The sequence below is a fragment of the Colletes latitarsis genome, chromosome 5, assembly GCF_051014445.1.
Source record: "Colletes latitarsis isolate SP2378_abdomen chromosome 5, iyColLati1, whole genome shotgun sequence".
NCBI lineage: Eukaryota > Metazoa > Arthropoda > Insecta > Hymenoptera > Colletidae > Colletes > Colletes latitarsis.
The window spans coordinates 33,568,414-33,586,276 of record NC_135138.1 but is presented as its reverse complement, the minus strand read 5'-3'; the positions used below and the strand labels follow the sequence as shown (position 1 = coordinate 33,586,276).

At 39.3% G+C, this 17,863-nt stretch overlaps 1 protein-coding gene across 2 annotated transcripts in view; it reads left to right on the top strand.

Annotated features, from left to right (window-relative positions):
• Irsp53 (Insulin receptor substrate 53 kDa) overlaps window positions 1–17,863 on the top strand; it is a 211,772-nt gene that overhangs the window by 161,940 nt on the left and 31,969 nt on the right. For both annotated transcript variants that reach the window (XM_076764645.1, XM_076764644.1), the window contains one exon: window positions 17,423–17,484. In XM_076764645.1, the coding sequence (XP_076620760.1) occupies window positions 17,423–17,484 (62 nt within the window). The remainder of the gene's footprint in view (window positions 1–17,422; window positions 17,485–17,863) is intronic.

The following is a 17,863-nucleotide window of genomic DNA, read 5'->3' as shown; positions in this document are numbered from 1 at the left end:
CCTCTCCAACAGCAATAATTTGTTATTCAACTTATTTTTACAGACTAAAATTCGTGAATTCTATCTGGATTTATTTTCTTTAACATCTTGAGAATTGTTTTAGTTCCTTAATAAAATATCGTGTCACCCATATATGGATGGCTAGTCAATGTGTTGATATTATAAGTTTGAGCTCATTTTGTTGACGATACAAATTCTTTTTGGAGCACTTTGGAAGAATATACAGATGTATTAAGTGTGCAAGGAAATATTATTTTGTATGCAATATTATAAAAACGTTCAAACTATATTTCTTCACGCCCTTAATAATATATTATCATCTAAAATTGGCAGCCGAATTAGGTATCGTTTTTTCTCTATTGTATTATTTCTGGGTCTCATCTGATGTATAGCTAAATATTTGTTGAATTTTCTCGTTCGTTTAATATCGTTATAACTCTTTAGTACGTTCATACTGTAAAGATGGTTCTATCATCGCATTACGAGAGATATAAGGCTACGAATAAGAGTATATTTGTTTCCCACCACACCGGCGTACCCATGTGTGTTTATTGCTTCAATTATCTGGTTAATGCTTCCCGAGCAACGTCGAACCACAGCTGACCTGCTCTCGGTATTACGAACTAATCAATCAACCGATTACGTACCCTAATATTCTGCAGGAAATTAGTTCTCATTTTTTCTTTCTCGTAATACCCCATTGAACCGCGGTAAATTTAATCGCCTAAATCGAATCTTCATTCACGCAAAGTGGTTTCGTAATACCCTTTGATTGTTCCTGCAATCCTTTTCGTTATTTACGTTCCCTTGTCAAACGTTTGCCTTTGCTTCTCTTTACTCTAATTCTTTTGCATCAAAGGGCACGTATCCATTGTCACGCTTGTCTTGCATAACATACCCGGAAGCCAGTTTCCATTCACATAGTCTAAAACAATGGCCCTTGTAATCGTCTTAGTAAATCATTGCTTAGAAAGACCACGAACGAGCGTGCAGGCGACCTTTCAGTTAGGAAATGATAAAAGTTGATCACCTTCGATGGTTCTAAATAGAGAACACAGTTTGAATGAACGGAGCAGATTAATATCGCTGGTCTATCATTTTTATATCGTGATATATAATCACTGACGTTTCGAAACTGGAACTCGAGCAAAATCATTTTGTTATAATTTCTACGATCTCTTATTTTTATTCTGAACGCGTTGACACAGTTTTATCGCAGGATATATCGCGCAATAAACTTCCAGCACCTTTCTAGTTTCCGTCCGAGCTGTGTGTAACTGACTAATTGAGCTTAATATAGTTTGCGAGTACACAGTCGCGGCTGAAGAAGGTTCGCTGGTATTTATGTTTGGTTCCGTTGCATGTTTCGTGTCGTGGTTGCAGCTAAGTGCATCTCGGTGTTGCGTTCCACGTGCGAAAACATTCGCGACGAGAGAGATGGGAATTTGCTTGGTCGAGCGGCAAGCTTCTTCGAGCTCTCAATCGTATGGCTACGCGTTTTAGCACTTTGGTGATTAATCTCGCTGGACGCTAAATTAATTTAGACAATAAAACGTTGCTTCGTTGGAGCTAATAAAACAAGCTCTTGTTCGCTATTTTTCTCTTGATTTGTTTTATAACTTTCGAACAAATAAAATAGAATTTAACGTAGCGTTGAAATTTCAATTTTGTTGAAGACACGAGTGGTTTAAGCTACCATCTTTCAAGACGCGAGCTTATCGAGAACGGAACGTGGCTTTATTCAGGGTATAATCATCGGGTTATTTTATCTTGTAAACGTTTTCGCTCGCAGGCATCCGCCAATTAGGGTAAGGTAACTTTCTTGATGTCTCTCGCTTATCGCTGGGATCTTATCTGTGTGCAATAAAATGGGGAAGTACCGACGTTTCGAATCGAGATTCCCCACCCACCGATCCGATAATGAGATAAGGAATTCAGCGTAACTGTGCACTGCGAAATTGCTTTCCTGAGAACTGAGCAATACTTTATCGCGATGCCAGCATGTCTCGTCGTTTGACTAAAATAATTTGATGCCCGGATGCGTTTCTTTATACATGAAAAATATCACGAGAAGAAATCTAGGGACGAAAACAATAAAAATGGGCATGCAAATAAGAGGTCGTTTTTAATTTATATTCATAAATACATTTATACGTTCTATCGATCGGTAGAATAATTAATAAATAATTCAAAGTGATCGTAAAAAATATTTAACGTTCAACGTTTCCAATAAAATATTTAAAGCAGCGACCGTTATATACGCGAATATCACAGTCATTAACTCCTTGATGTACGAATTAATTACCAGTAATTTTTCAACCGTGTACTATTTAATTTTGTTCAATTTTGTTCGTACAGTTTTATCGCACACGAGTCGTATAATTGATAGGAGCTGCTGAAACTTCCTTGGGTGTGTAGTGTCAAATAAATGTGAAATTAAACATAGAAGACAGTAGAAATTATAATAGATTATATATTCATATGATAGAGGATGAAACGCCCTTTAAAATGAGCGTTCGTACGAGTCGATAGCTTTATTAGTTCCGGAGATATGACAATTTTTGTTTCAAGTCGAGCGTCAAAGTAAATGTCAAAATAAACATGAAAGATAGCATAAATTATAATAGTTGATATGGTCATCGGATAGGGGATGAAACGCCCTTTAAAATGAGCGTTTGTACGAGTCGATAGCTTTATTAGTTCCGGAGATATGGCGATTTTAGTTTCAAGTCGATGCGGTGGCTAGTTCCGGAGATATAAGGGTCCGAAGCTTTGTTTATTACGGCCTTGTCAAGGACGTTGACCGCACGTGACTCGTAGTAAATAGTAAACGTGACGTCACTCATTCACTCGGTCAGTGGGTCAACGTGCGACAAGGAGGTACGACGCGACGCGTCAGACGAAGACAGCGATAGTCGAATTAAGAAAAATTACCTTTTACATAAATTACGATATCTCGAAAACGGAAAGTCCGATCGACAAAAACAAAAAAGCATTTTAAAGGGGAAGGTTCACCGCTGCTAATGATTACTTAATAATAGGGAAAACACTAGTAGTTTTGGAACTGCACGCATCTAAAGTTTTAGTATTTTTAATACGCTATAATGGGCTTTCGTAAGGCGCAGAGCGGAATTTTAAAAATTACCACTTAACATAAATTACGATATCTCGAGAACGGAAAGTCCGATCGACAAAAACCAAAAAGCATTTCAAAGGGTAGGCTTTACCGCTTCTAACGATGGCTCAGTTATTAATAAAACACTAGTAGTTTCCGAACTGCACGCATTCAAAGTTTGACTATTTTTAATGCGCGTTGTTAGCTTAGACTGCTCTAAGACAGTGGAAAGTGCAGATTCTCTCCTTTCACCTTTGCAATATATTTCCTATTCACATCGGAAGCTAACCAGAATTTGATAGTAATTTATTGTGTCTATTATTTAGCGTTCAAACGGTGCACACGTAAAGACTATTTTAACGGTGTTAGGTAGCTTCTATAGGTAATCCAAGAGGTCCAGAATCACAGGTCGAAGATTTCGCTCTTCCCAACCTCCTATCGTTCCGATTCGAAGTCTAGCTTCGAGTAGTCCTCCAGAAGCAGTTCAACCCTTTACTAAACCCTCTCCGTGGACACTCGACGCGGTATCGACCCCTAATAGCACTCCAGGTCAATTATTCTCGGTAATGGGAGTCCGGCAGAATACCTGTCCCTTCGCTCTCCCCCCGTCCTTTCCCCTTTTCCGTTTTCGCGTATTCCTTGACACGCTGCCAGGGGTAATGCGATACTTTTGGCGTCCGAGAAGTCGCTCCTTCGCTGGGATTCCGTAACAAAGGAGAGAACCGAGAGGACGCGTACGTGTTCTTCGGTGTTCAGAGTTGCGTCGGCGGGCGGGGATGAGAAGAGGGACGTGAAACCCAAGATGGCGCCATCGTGTCGCAGCGAGTTATGAAACAAAAGGGTGGCGCGAGTCGCTAGCGAGAACTAGGGGCCCGCTGCCGCCGTCGAGATACAGAGGCGTCGTTGTCGTCGTCGACGGGATCTTAGGGTGCATTTCCATTTCAAATGCGCTGATACGGGAACAGCGACGAAACACCCACTCGTGTTACTATTTATTCGCGCGAGCCGAGATCTTCCCGCTTCGCTTGCTCACCCTAGTCTCTCGATAGAGCCCCTCACCGCGTCACCGTTTCCCTCTCGTTGGCTCGTTCTCCTTCGATGGAACGGAAAGGAAATGCAATTCGACGTAATGAAATGTTTTACCGCCGGGGGAACGGGCCAACACGACCGCGTCGAGGACGCGAGACAGTTTTCTGGGAAACCTTAATGGTTATGGAGCTGATTAGACGGGCGTCGCTCAGGGATTTCATTTAAAATTTGTCGGGCACAACTTGCGGCCTCCGTTCGTGTTCCTGGAATTCATTTGGGAGTGCACGAAAAGGAATATAGTTATAGATTTTTTAATTTGTCGAGTGCAAACGGTACTCCATCTTTGTTTCATTCAGCGTCAAATTTGAATCGCACGGGTCACTTACATTTTACCAATCGGGGAGTCGAAATTGGATTTCGTGATATTCAGGGTGTTCGGCCAACTCTGGGGGAAAGTTGAATGGGAGATTGTAGAGGCCAAAATAAGACGAAAATTAAGAGTACCAATTTGTTGATTGAGGCTTCGTTAAAAAGTTATTAACGTTTAAAGTGCCATACTGGCCGAAAAATTTTTCGGCGAAATTAAAAAATTTTAAATCGTTCTAAAAAAATTATTTTCAGTTACAGGGGTCCATTACAATCATTTTTGGTCCTTAGACATACCCCCGAAATCCTGCGCACTTTCGAGTAAAAAATTCCTTACCGAAAATATCATGTCTGACCATACCACTGATACATTCCCCTGAAATTTTTCGGCGAAAAAAATTTTTTTCAAATCGTTTTAAAAAAATTATTTTCAGTTACAGGGGTCCATTACAGTCATTTTTGGTCAATAGACATACCCTCGAAATTCTACCCAGTTTCAAGAAAAAAATTCCTCACCGAAAAAATAATTTCAGGCCAGAAATGCTTCCCTGAAATATCATGCGAATCTTTAAAACATCATAACTTTTGAACGGATTAGACGATTTTAAAGTTCAAAAAAGCAAACGACGCGTATTTTAGTGGAGAATATGTAGAAATCGCAAAAATATTCGAAAAGTTGCTCCTTGACACCGCAAAATGAGAAAAACCCCATAAAAATGGTCCAATTTTCAAACAGCCATAACTCCGACAATAGTGAATATATTTCAATGAAACTTTTTTCTGAAGTAGAGCTCATGAGTACCTACAAAAAAGTATTAGACAACTTTTCTGTAGGGCGTCAAACAAAATTACTAAACATCAAAAACTAATTTTTAAGAAAAATCGACAGGTGCTTAAATTTTTCGACGAAAAAAAATTTTTTTAAATCGTTCTAAAAAAATTATTTTCAGTTACAGGGGTCTATTACAGTCATTTTTGGTCCTTAGACATACCCTCGAAATCCTACCCAGTTTCAAGAAAAAAATTCATATAGGTGGACAAATTTTATTAATCATTTTTAACAGTAATTTCGTTAATAACTTTTCAACGAAGCCTCAATCAACAAATTGATATTCTTGATTTTCGTCTTGTTTTGGCCTCTAGAATCTCTCATTAAAATTTTTCCCAGGGGTGGCCGACCCTCCTGTATATGTCCGTGATATCAAGATAGAAACAGTGATGTAATGAAAGTACGGGAAACGAAATTAAATCACTCCTTATCTACCCTCGACACGAGACTCGCTCGCGTTTCTATACTCTGGGAACACGATGTTTTAATATATTTTTCGTGGAAAATAATACAGTTCGATAGTTGCTACATTAGAGTAGTTAGAAAAATATTAAATACATATTTCTCTATCTACACGATTGATTATATTTATTTCCTCCAAAGTTATTTTAAATTACAGAGTATCGTCAATTGAAAAATTTCGTGAACATAAGGGAGGGAATCGTGACAACCGCGTTGAACCTTGAGGAACACATTAAAACCGTCGTACGATAATTGCTAGCGCCAAGGAAACATATCAAGTACAGCGTCAACACTCTTATCAGCCAATTCCATTACCAAGATTACATCATCCACTCGTTCCATTTGAAGGGGTAGTTTCCCCAGACGATCGGAGGCGGTCTGTTCGGCGGGGTAATCCCTCAGTTTTCGCGGCGCGGCTTTTATTCGACCACGTGCAACTGGGTGCTCCTGTCCCACGTTAATTAGTTCGAGACGGTCGAGCCGGGTGAAAACTGTTTGCCTTACCCTTCTTCCTGCGCGTAGGACTAGCTAGCCGCCGGGGATAACTCGTGCACGATTGTTGTTTCATCTCTCGCTCTCGTTTCCTCTCTTTTCACGATCTGGCTTTCGCGAGGGGGTCGGTTAGCGCCGAGGGGTTGCCACCGTTTTCTATGTGGATCGCGGGCACAGATGCGGAAAACTATCCACCCCCGTCGTTGAGAGGCAACTTTCGGGCTCTCGAACTCGAGAACCGGTCATTTTCTCCACCCCTGGCCTTCCCGTTTGGAGTGAAAGGGTTCCGGGATACCTATCCCTTTCTAATCGAGGGATGAACGGGGATATCACGGTGATTTGAGCAGGAATCAAATAGCCGCGGGGCAAATTGATGTCGTTCCTTGGTTAACCTGGCTGATTGATGCTTGTCGACGCTCGATAATCGGATTTGCTTTATTTTATTTACGGTTGGAAAGTTTGCGTTCGGGAACGACGATAAATTGTATTTTGTTTCCTGGTTTACCTTGCCTGTTTGATCAACTTTTAATTTTTGCCCTCGATAACGAAAAACCTCTGAGAATTTATTCCTTCGTATATTAATAAATATCGTATTTAGTATGTTCGTAATAGGCAAGTAGACGTCATATTATAATGAATTTTAATGACCAACGTTTTCAATAAAATAACGATAAAAATTTCTTAGCATTCTTGACCCTCAAATATTCTTTTAACACATTAAATTCATTTGAATTAGATTAATATTTTACTTTCGTTTTTATTTTGGAAATAGCACTACAGTATTACGAATAACAGTTATTTCCATCGACTATGTTTTTTGTGTTAAACGCGATAACAGTAATTTGTGCATCATGTGTATCGAGTTTCGTTGCAACGGAACCGGTAGTGAATTTCATAGAACAATGTTCCATTAAATCGATTTGGTAATTACAAACGATAATCAAATAGCTTTCCGGCTTAAACAACCTTGTTTACTCTGATACGTGTTTAAGACTCGACCTTAAAACTTCGATAAAATTTTATCTAAAAACAATTATTTCGTCTTTGCACGATCGTTGTTTCAATTATACCTCCTTTCAAGCGCGCCGTATTATTTATTAATTACAGAAGCATTCGTACGAAAACTGTCTCGTGTATCTCGTTAAAAAGCTTTAATTAATTCAACTGTTCGTGCGAGTTTTAAAAGTGTCGTCGCGATTGCAGTTTTCGGTGAACGTGTTCGTGGAAAATAAAATGAATTACATCTAAAAATAAAACATCCTTTGGTACAATCGTTATTGTTATTGTTTTATATCTGACGATACACGTCCACCCAAATGGGTCGTTAGTAACTTTGTCAATTTTCAGAAAGCGTAGCTTCAGCTTTCGTTGACGTAGCAAGGGTATCAATTGTTATTCTTCTATCGATTATAAAAATAAATCGAGGCAATGTCGATCGTTTAGCAATCAACGTTGGAATTGTTTAATCTGTAAACTTTGAACGTTTGCTTTCGATGTCGCTCTCTCTGTTCCCGTTTCATCTTTCTTAAAGTCAATTAAAACGTTTTCGACTATCGCCACTTTGCAGCCACGCGGTACAGCGACAGACGTACGTTCTGGCTGATTCATTAATTAAGTGTTCCGGAGACGTTTCGTGTTTACGCGGTGCTCGGGACTCCCGCGTTTCGTTCTCGTGTTTTGCTTGCCTCATCTCCACTCGTCATCAGACGGTCGCGTAATTTTGTTTGTCTTCGTCTTTAGTTTCCGCGAAGGCCCTCGCGAAATCGTTCTTAATTAGTAGCAGCGGGGGCTACATCAAAAAGAATAAAGTTACCCGACCGATGGAGAAACTGTTTGACTTGGAGTTTGAAGGACACATTTTCAATTGCTTCATCGAATGCACCCGTTTGCGCTCGGGTATATCAGTGAGCACTTTTCTCAACTCTTTTACGACCGAGTTGTCGATTGCTTCACGGAGAATCTGAAAAAGATGGATACTATTGGGGGAACGTTAAGTGGTACTATCCATTAGAAATATGACTGGTCGTAAAACTTAACGATCATGAAAAAAATTGGAATACAGAGTTATTTTCATGTTTCTATAATCGAAATTAAAATACACTTATTTGACCTCAATTTCTGTAATGATACATTGGTTGCTTAATATTGAATTAAAATACAATAACAGTAAGAGAATATTAAATACAAAGCTATAAATAAATAATGAAATTGATAAAAAGCAATTCGAGCAAATAATAGTAATTTAATGGAAAATAGTTCTGTTCTTTATTGGAAAAATTAGTGGTCGAAGCGTTGAAATGAAATAATTGGTTGCTCGTTAACGAATCAACAGTTCGTGTTTATTGTGAAATTTTCCGTGCATTGAAATTTCATCGACACGTTGACTTTCCCGTGGAGCTTGTGCTTCGCTGTATAGTTGAGCGATAGTTTCGTTGTATTTATCCGTGATTCAATTTTCCAAGGATTATATTAATTAATTCGAAGATGCTAAGAGGATACAGAAGGGAGGCTCCTTTCAAGATTAATGACAAATCCTCTTAAATAGTTCCCGAACTGTGTGCATTTAATAATTGAGTGTTCCACGCTCGTGTAAAACACGAGCGTCCTGGCCTGAATTTACGGAACGATGTCAGTTGTAATTTCTTGAGAATATTCCAATTAGTGCAGTAGGAAGTGTTTGTATCGTAAAATATAATGTTACGAATTTCTACGTCGGAATTTAGTCGAGAAGGCGCTGTAGAATTAATTTAATCCTTTGCTAACGGTGTTTCTCTCAGACGATCGTACGATACTTTTTGAGTAAGAAGGTATCCTTCGAAATGAAAATAAAGAAAAACGTAGCGATAACAAAAAGATGCTAAAACAAGTTCATTTTACTTGTAAGACGGTCAACGGGGATTTTGAGAGAGTAATTCAATGAAATAAGTAAATAGTAGGATATCGTATATACAGAAAAAATAAAATGACGTCTATATTCTTGCTCTATTCAATTGTCAGTATGAGGTACGATAAAGTTTTCGCATCTCGAACGTTGATGCATAGCGTAGGATGTAGAAGGCACATGGAAACATCTATAACGTGCAGCATATGTCGATAGGAGTTATTTTCAACGGTGTGTTATACTTGAAAAGGAGCATTCAATTTTATCTTCGAAACGTCGCGTATAAAGAACTAAATTAATGTCAAAGTGTCAGTTTTATGTAACGTACGATTTTTCTATCGTGTCTATCTTGTGTACCTACACGAATAAAGGGAAGAAAGAATAACTCAGTTTAAGGAATCAGTTATTCAATAAAAATATCGAAAAAATTACATTTTATTCGAATCAAGAGAATTCATTTCTTGGATGAAGAGATAAAACACATGTATAACAATTATAAGGGAATTGAAAGTAGGAGCATTCAAGAATTACAGATTGTAATATATCCAGAAATTGAATTTTTAGAAATAGAATTTCGATATTGAGGGAAATTCGTACTATTCGAAGGATATCCAATTTTGAATACGATTCTGACCGAGAACACGGGGCCATTCAATTTTCAACAAAATGAAGAGAAGGATAGAAGGGACGATACGGTACACTGGGACTCAAACGGAATGGACGATTTCCGATTCAGGAGGACAAAACGGAAGGGTGCAGGATCGAAGGCGGATGCAAGCAACCAATATTGAACCGCTTTGGATAAACAGAATTTGTTTACGGCCTTGTTGGTTCATGTGCACCGATTTATCGATAAACAGGAAATCCCTAATATACTGCAATTGTAATATACGCTCAATGAAGAGCGAACATGCTATGGAAATCGTGGTTTCCAATATTATGCGAGATACCGAATTTCGTCGACATTCCTTTTCTATCGATTCGAATCAATGAATTACCAAATTTACGTACAGGATGTATAAATGAAATAAACTGCATAAAAATATGAGCCTCGTTAAATCTTGGTCTACAATTATAACGATTTCATTGAATTCGTTTCCACGAAAAAAATCAGAAGAGTTGTAAGATGAAAGTGTAATTAAACTGGGCTTACATGGAGCTTCCTACACGCGTAAAAGGAAATATCGATGTTGTTTCGCTCCTTTAAACGCTCAAATAGCCCGTAGAAAATTACACGAAGGGAAATGAATTGCCGTGGCGTCTCGTGACAAATTCGTGCACGACAACAGAGAAATTCGATGGAACAACACTGGGGAAAAGAATTGATGGCCGCTCGAATAGTGGATCCTTCGACGCAAAACTTTATCCTCCGGTAAAAATACGATACGTTCCAGACATTATGCAATCAATGACGAGCTCGGTTTTACAGCCACCTGCGTACATTCGACGCTTTTCGCACGCTCGTTTCGCAAATATAACATATATCCAAAATGCTGAGAGACCAATTTCATTTTTACAACCCTTCGATTAATGCGAAGTTTAAAATGCTTCTGCTATAGTTGCATTTTTTAATTTTTTTTTATATTATTTATTTTGAAACTTATTTACATCGAATAACAGTTTTATCAAAGATACTCATTTTCGCGTTTAGACGTTCCTCGATTGTTCGTAAATGTAAACATCGCTTACTTGGTGAAACACGCGTAGGAAAGTTTTTCGGGAAACCGGAGATACGTCGAGGAGAAGCGAAGTTTGACCGCTGAAGGTGGAAAGCTTGGCGCCCGGCGAACTTTCTTTGGGAATTCCTCAGCGACGGAAGTTCGGACGGGTTGGTCGTGGTGGACATCCGGTTGTCAGCGTGGATCGACACAGGATGCTCTCGGGACATCAAATATTCAATCCCGTTCCTCCCTTTTATAGGCTGCACGTCTCTTCTTTTACGACGTCTTAAATTCCTTTTGCGCATTTTTTTTCTTTTTTTTTTTTTTACGGAACGCCAAGTCACGTTCAACGCTACGTTTTACGTGGCCATTTCGCAAAGTCGCGGGTAACGGTCATGGAGGGGCTTAAATGTTGGCTCCCGGATGAATATGTTTATGATCTTGGCTCGAGAAACACCGGAAGCACGGCGGTGGAGAGGAACTGACAAAGCCGCGCTGCTTACTTTTGACTCGTTGCTCTTTCATATTTATTCTGTCGTGTCGGACAAGGGCTTTTAGGGAGCGTCGTTTGGGAAAAAACGATGGAACGGTCGGGGCGGCACTGCGAATTTTCCAGTCGCTTCGTTACTCCCTCTCTCGACTCGGGAATTCAGCCGAGTAAAGTGTTTGCGACTGCTTTTTACCGTCTGCGTTTGAAACGGAGATACACTTTTCGGGAAATATGTATTCAGTGTGCAGAGAATGTTTTACGAGTTGATTCGCCGCGGTGAACGTAAAACAAATGTGTAAAGTTGGCTGTTTTCCTCGAAATCCTCGTAATACGGGGTGTCGCGAGCAACCGAGGATTGCTGTATCTCTAAAACAATCAGAGATACTAAATAATTTCATGGGGTGATATCAAACGATATCAAACGATGTTGAAACTGAATGCAATTTTATTCATTTTTATGAACCCAATTTTTTAATCTCCTCGGCAAAGTATAACGTACTTGTATCCCTTTTATATTTAAAGAATCAAAACTAGACTGTGTAGAATTTAACAAGCAAAAATATAAGAAATACTTAAAGTAAGATATCGTTTCGGTAATTACATCAATAAAAATATAAATCTGCACAAAGATCCAGTCTGATAGTAACTTGAGAATTTAAAAAATTATTCTACGAAAGCCAGTGAAAAAATGAACCAATAAGCAGAACTGAAATGCATATATTTATTTTTAATGTCCCGTGACAGTTCCAAGTGTAATACTCGTGACATAAAAATATAGTTTCGTGGCCAAATGGTTAAGAGATTTGGTTGCTCTGACACGTGGGCTCGAATAACATCGCTTATTTTTGTCACGCGAGGAACCCGGTTCTGTCCCCCGTCGTACGTGGTTGGCGGTACACGCTGCACCCCCGTCGTTGCACCGTCGGTTCGGTTAACAACTACACGGCGCACCTAATCCAATGAACCGTGTCCTGGCGGAAGTGGCCGTCGTATTTTCCCAGCAAGTGTCCAAGAGCGGCGAGGTTCTTCTTTGTGTCGATGGCGCGGGATCGGAAGTGCGGTCGACGTGGCACCTCGCGCCGTCGTCACGGGGTTTTCGCAAGCACAGTCGGCTGTCTGGTCGGTTGCCATAGGTCTGCTGTTGCTGTTTACGTTACGCGTTAAACCCTCCCGCGTCGAGCATTAAACCCGACCCACCGAAGCCGCACATCGACAGCTAAAGCCCCATAAGCATCGTTACGCCGCGTTACATGTCCCCCTGCCCCGTACTGTCAAAATTACTGACACCTACGTACGCGAATGTGTCCACTGGAACTCCGTCTCTGTATCGTGTACAGGACGAAGTACTAGTTTTCGACGTAAATTGGGCCGTTTAGGATCAAAAAGGGCAATCATTGGCCTTCTTATCTCTATTCTTTTATCCACTGTGTTGTTAACCATTAAGTGAACTCTCAATTTCAACTGAATTATTTTACTTAATGTTGATTTTTATTAAATTGGTAAATGGAAACTTTCCTTTGAAGTATTTAAAAAATAACGAACTAATGGAGGGTCTATCTTTAATAAACGCCTCTTATCGATTCTTTACTCGTGAGAAATCATCAAACTGTGGATCTTTATGCACGTATAATATACCGAAATATGCAAAATATATACAAAATAAATACGAGGAATAAGTAGAATATAATGCCACATATTTACCAAATATTAAATATATTTTAATTATTACAATTTCAATTACAATACACTACAATTGTTTTGTCGATATTTTCTATCGATGCCTCTTTTCTGTTCGAATTAATTTGCTGAAAAAAATCTTACCAACGTTTAATATTTTCTTAAAATGTACACTTTTGTTTTGATGTAGCGTCGACCTTTTCGTGGAATTTTTATCTCGCGATCGCCTGGTATATTTTCAGAATTTTCACGAGTCTCTTTACACGTTACAAACGACAGAAATCACTGCTGCTTTCGTGCACGTGCATAACCTGTATTCCGGGCTGCTTTCCCTCTTAGACTCTGCAAATCTACCTATACAGACGTCTACGCGTGCACAGTCGGCTGAAGTATACAGCAGACTTACATGTAAACGAGATTCCCCATTCGAAGCTTTACGTATGGCGGGGATTACGATATTGTACTGCTGAGATACTATGCTGGAACGCTTAGATAGCTCGCGTTCCCTTTGTCTGCTCGGTTTCGCCCTCTTTTGTGCTCCTACGTGCCACTCCTAGCTACTGCCTTTCCTTTCAACCCTCTCGATTTAGATGCACCTTCAGCGTTTAGCTGTTTTTCTCGCCTTCGAACTTACGCAACACTCGATTCTCGATCTTCTAACCCCGAGTCAATCTCTATCCATTTTTTATTCACGGTCAAATTTCTACTCGTATATCGTTACATCGTATATTAGTTTGCAATCGCAGATTTGTAGTTTGTCTCATAACAGATTGTAATATCGAGCAAATAACGAACAAAGCTATTATTTTTAATTTATTTTCTTCCTTCGAAACGATCCCTTCTAACGTTAATATTATCACATCCTGTTTAAATCAGTTACTTTATTCCTTGGCGTTCGAAGAAGTTTCTCAGTGTTTGGAGTACTGTTTCTCTCCTCGTTCCTTTATATAATTGATTAAAAAAAGAAAATACGATGCACGTAACGGTATCGGTGATTCTGTTACAAATTATTGAGATTCTCGAACCAGTTCCTGGATCTCCCAAACGTCGGGAAACACAATCGTTCATCGAGAGTTCGTTCGTGGCTGGTAATTCACCGACGGTCTGATGAAACCAGGAATGGTAAGTAGCTGTCGTCTAGTCGACGTGAATGTTAATACGGAAGAGCAAAGATCTTGTGGCTTTGCGGCCCGCCTGTGATCTTGGAACTGTGTTGAAGCTGTGTGTTGGAGGTGGTTTGCCAGCGACGCGTTCACAGCCAGCGTAACTGTCGCACTGGGGTGCATCGTCGATTTAGTACTCTAGGAGTGATTCATGAATATTATATTCGTTATGGATGACTCTGATAAGATGATAGGCTGGCACGGTGCACGAGGATGGGGCAAGAAGTTTACGAAATTGAGGGGATACCAAGGGTGGAAGATTTTTAGTGCAATAGTTCCGTTATGCAACTCGTAACTGTATATACAATTTTTCATATTCAGTCTAAAATATGGAGTTATCGAAAATGTCTTAAACTCCTGTCGATTTAGTTCTATTAAGTCGTACATTGTCGTCATTGACAAAGTAATAGCTTTTGTGAAATATGTTTTGCAAATCTGACGTTAAACACGAATTTTGCATTCCATAGAGTAACCAAAGTAGTTTACATTTGTCATATAATTTTACAGTAGTTTTATCGCGTATTTATTTTGAAGATATGCTGTTTCAAATTCGCAGTTGTATTAAAACATGTGCGCTTAATGCATGCCTATTAATTAGTTTTAGAAGCCTCTTGAAGAGCTTCAGCCAACTTGACTGGGTATATTCGTTACAAGGACGAAGCCCTCTATGGTTCATACGAGGTTAAATGTAACGGGGAAAGGAGATCCCATATGTCGAGAAGTCCCACTGGGTTACCCCTGTTCCATATATATTAACTCCAGAATTGAGGGGGCTGAAGAGACAAGTCCTTGACAAGATTTTGATCTTCTCGATCCTTTCCATTGTACTTTCATGACCCTCTCACCAACGATTTATTCCTGCCATCTTCATACGTATTCGACATCTACAAATTAAGCAAACACTATAAATTAAAATAAAATTAATCCCTTAGAGCCTTTGTTCAAAACAGAAATATAATTCTTATAATATTTGCATGCAATTAAAATTACATACGACATTGGTACAACTGGATAAAATATATTTTCCAAAGTAAAAAGATTCCAACTTGTGTCGATTAACAGTTCTTTTAACTCCATCGTATGATCCATGGAATAGGAATTTTTTTAGAAACAATGATTTTAGGGTTTCGTAGATGGATTTAAAGGGAACCTGAAAATGGTACCTGACTAGCATCTGACAATGAGATATTAACCGTTCTATGGGTTTAGTCGAGTCACGTTGAAGTATTTATGCGCTAGGAGAAAAAGAATGAAGGCAAATGTATCTTGACTCTACATTAAAGCTGACATTGACGTAGAGGCAAAAGGACGAGAGGGTTGCAAAAAGATTCAGTGAACGGAGCATTAGCGGAACAGCGCATTCTCGAAAAGAAACCGCAACTGGAACACGGAAATTTAATACCAGCGTTAATTAAACATTTAAAAAAGTAATGAAGCGGCGACAAGTGTTGATCTCTTGTTTAGATTTTATGCATTACATTTCGTGTCTACTCCGTTTATTCTCGCTTTAAGTAAAGTACAGTGGATATGGATAATCGTTGCTGCAGGAATTTTGACAGAACTACACGAGAACTGGACTCTAATGAATTCCTATGTGACAGATAATGTCAGGAACCAGAATCCAGTCCCTGGCTGGGCAGAAAGTTTCTCAAATTTTATTTCGGATACCTTAATAAACTAATTTAAACTTATACGTGATTGACGTTTATCTAACTTAATTAAAAGTTTAATTAGTCGATCCAACTCGAGGATCTTTTACTCCTTTTTATATTTCCACCTTGTTCAACGCCGTGCAATTTTTCGCTCACGCGTCATCGTAACTTGGATGCCCAGGAGGGACTAGAATTCCCGTCAGCATTTCGATATGGAAACCATAACGTTAAATGTGTAATGGTTGGACTGTAATTAATGAGATCGGGCTGTCGTGATATAATTGAGCGTAATTAGTAATTATTATAAAACGATTGATTCTCATTTTAGCTGTAACTGTTTTCAATGAATAAAAATTTATTATTGTACATAATATTCAGGCTATTGAAACTAAAGTTCGCTCCAATAATTTTCAACGTATGAATGCATTAATCAAAAATAATATAAATATGAAATATAATACATAAAAAATTAAGAACATATTGCTGAATCAATTGCTTCAAAATTTGAACATTGTATAAAGTCCACTATGGAATACTTTTCCAACATCTTTCACGTAAGAATATAAACTGAAAGATAAGATCAAAGGATTAAACAACTAGAATAGAACCAATTGTATCGTAGCAAATATGTATAAATTTTTTGGATGAAATTTAAAATTATACGAAAGAATTAAAAGAGTAGGGAAGTGAAATGCTCTAAAGTGGACTGGGAACACTTGTCTTTTCTATAGACGCTTCTGTCAATACAGAACGAATTTCCCCAGAATTTGAGAGTTACGGTAGAAAATATGCAAACGCGACGATAATTGGTCCGCTGTCTGAATAGGGTGTAGTTACCTTAACCGTATATTGCACATAAAATAACCGTAAAATGAACCTAAGCGCAGTAAGGTAATTACCTTTTTCCTGGGTATTCTCCCTCGTAAACAACTCGCTTCCGACCTCGCAACACGTTCTTTTCCCTCTCGCGAAAAAGTATCTCTGAAATTATTCTCACCCCGAAACTCTTCATCGCATTCCTTCCACGGCTCATACATACGTAACGTACCGAGCAAACGTGGCGTCAGAATGTTTGTTCCAGAGCCCAGGGACCTCTTTCGGGGGGGTGGAACTATTGCGGGAAAGGCGGAAAACTTTTCGCGAGACCGGCCAGGAACACGAAACTTTTGTCGTAGTCCCGCGCCACGACTTCCCCCGAAGCGTCGCGATCGTGGTTTTCCGTTGTCTCTTTCGTTGTTTTTCTTTTCTTTTTTATATAAAATTTTTCCTTTTTTTCTCGACGCGTGCTTTAGCGAAGCTTTCGGGAGCTTTTCGCGTAAAGTCGCTTGAAAATCAGCCGCAACCGCTGGAATGCGACGCTTCCTAACACCCGCGGTCTCTTCGGTCTCTGCACCTCCTTTTTCTCTCTTTCTATCTCTCTCTCTTTCCCTCCCTCTTGCCATCAGCAGCGTGGATTAAAGTATCGACGACACCCAGCCACGTCTGAATAATTCAGGACGAAAGTTTTAACCGCGAAAGCTCCAACGGGCTTCGACGCGAATCCCTGCTTGCGTGTTGTTAGCGAGACGCCGCTTGAAACCGATCGAAATACGCTTTGTGTTACAGGATTCGCGCTGATGAGGATCGTCGAGGTCTACAAGGAGATCCAGGAGCAGGAAATGAATATCGTGAGTACCTTCCATGCTGTGAAATTGCGTATCAGAATTTTCTAAACGCGACGTTCGCTCGTTCGAACGCCCAACGCGAATCGAATTTCTCGAGGATCCAAATCCTCGATTAGGGATATATTATTTCGTATGGAAACTGGATTTCGTGTGGAACAGGAAACAAATTAGGCTTTTTATTCGGTCCTCCTCTGTATGAATTTTGAGACACTGAATTTAGGATTTAAATTTAATTAAAAAATGTCTGACTCGTTACGAGTTGTTGATGAGGCTTCTCTTTTGTTATCGAGTCTTACATACAGGGTCTTCGGCCACCCCTGGGGAAAATATTAATGGGAGATTCTAGAGGCCAAAATAAGACATAAATCAAGAATAGAATCAT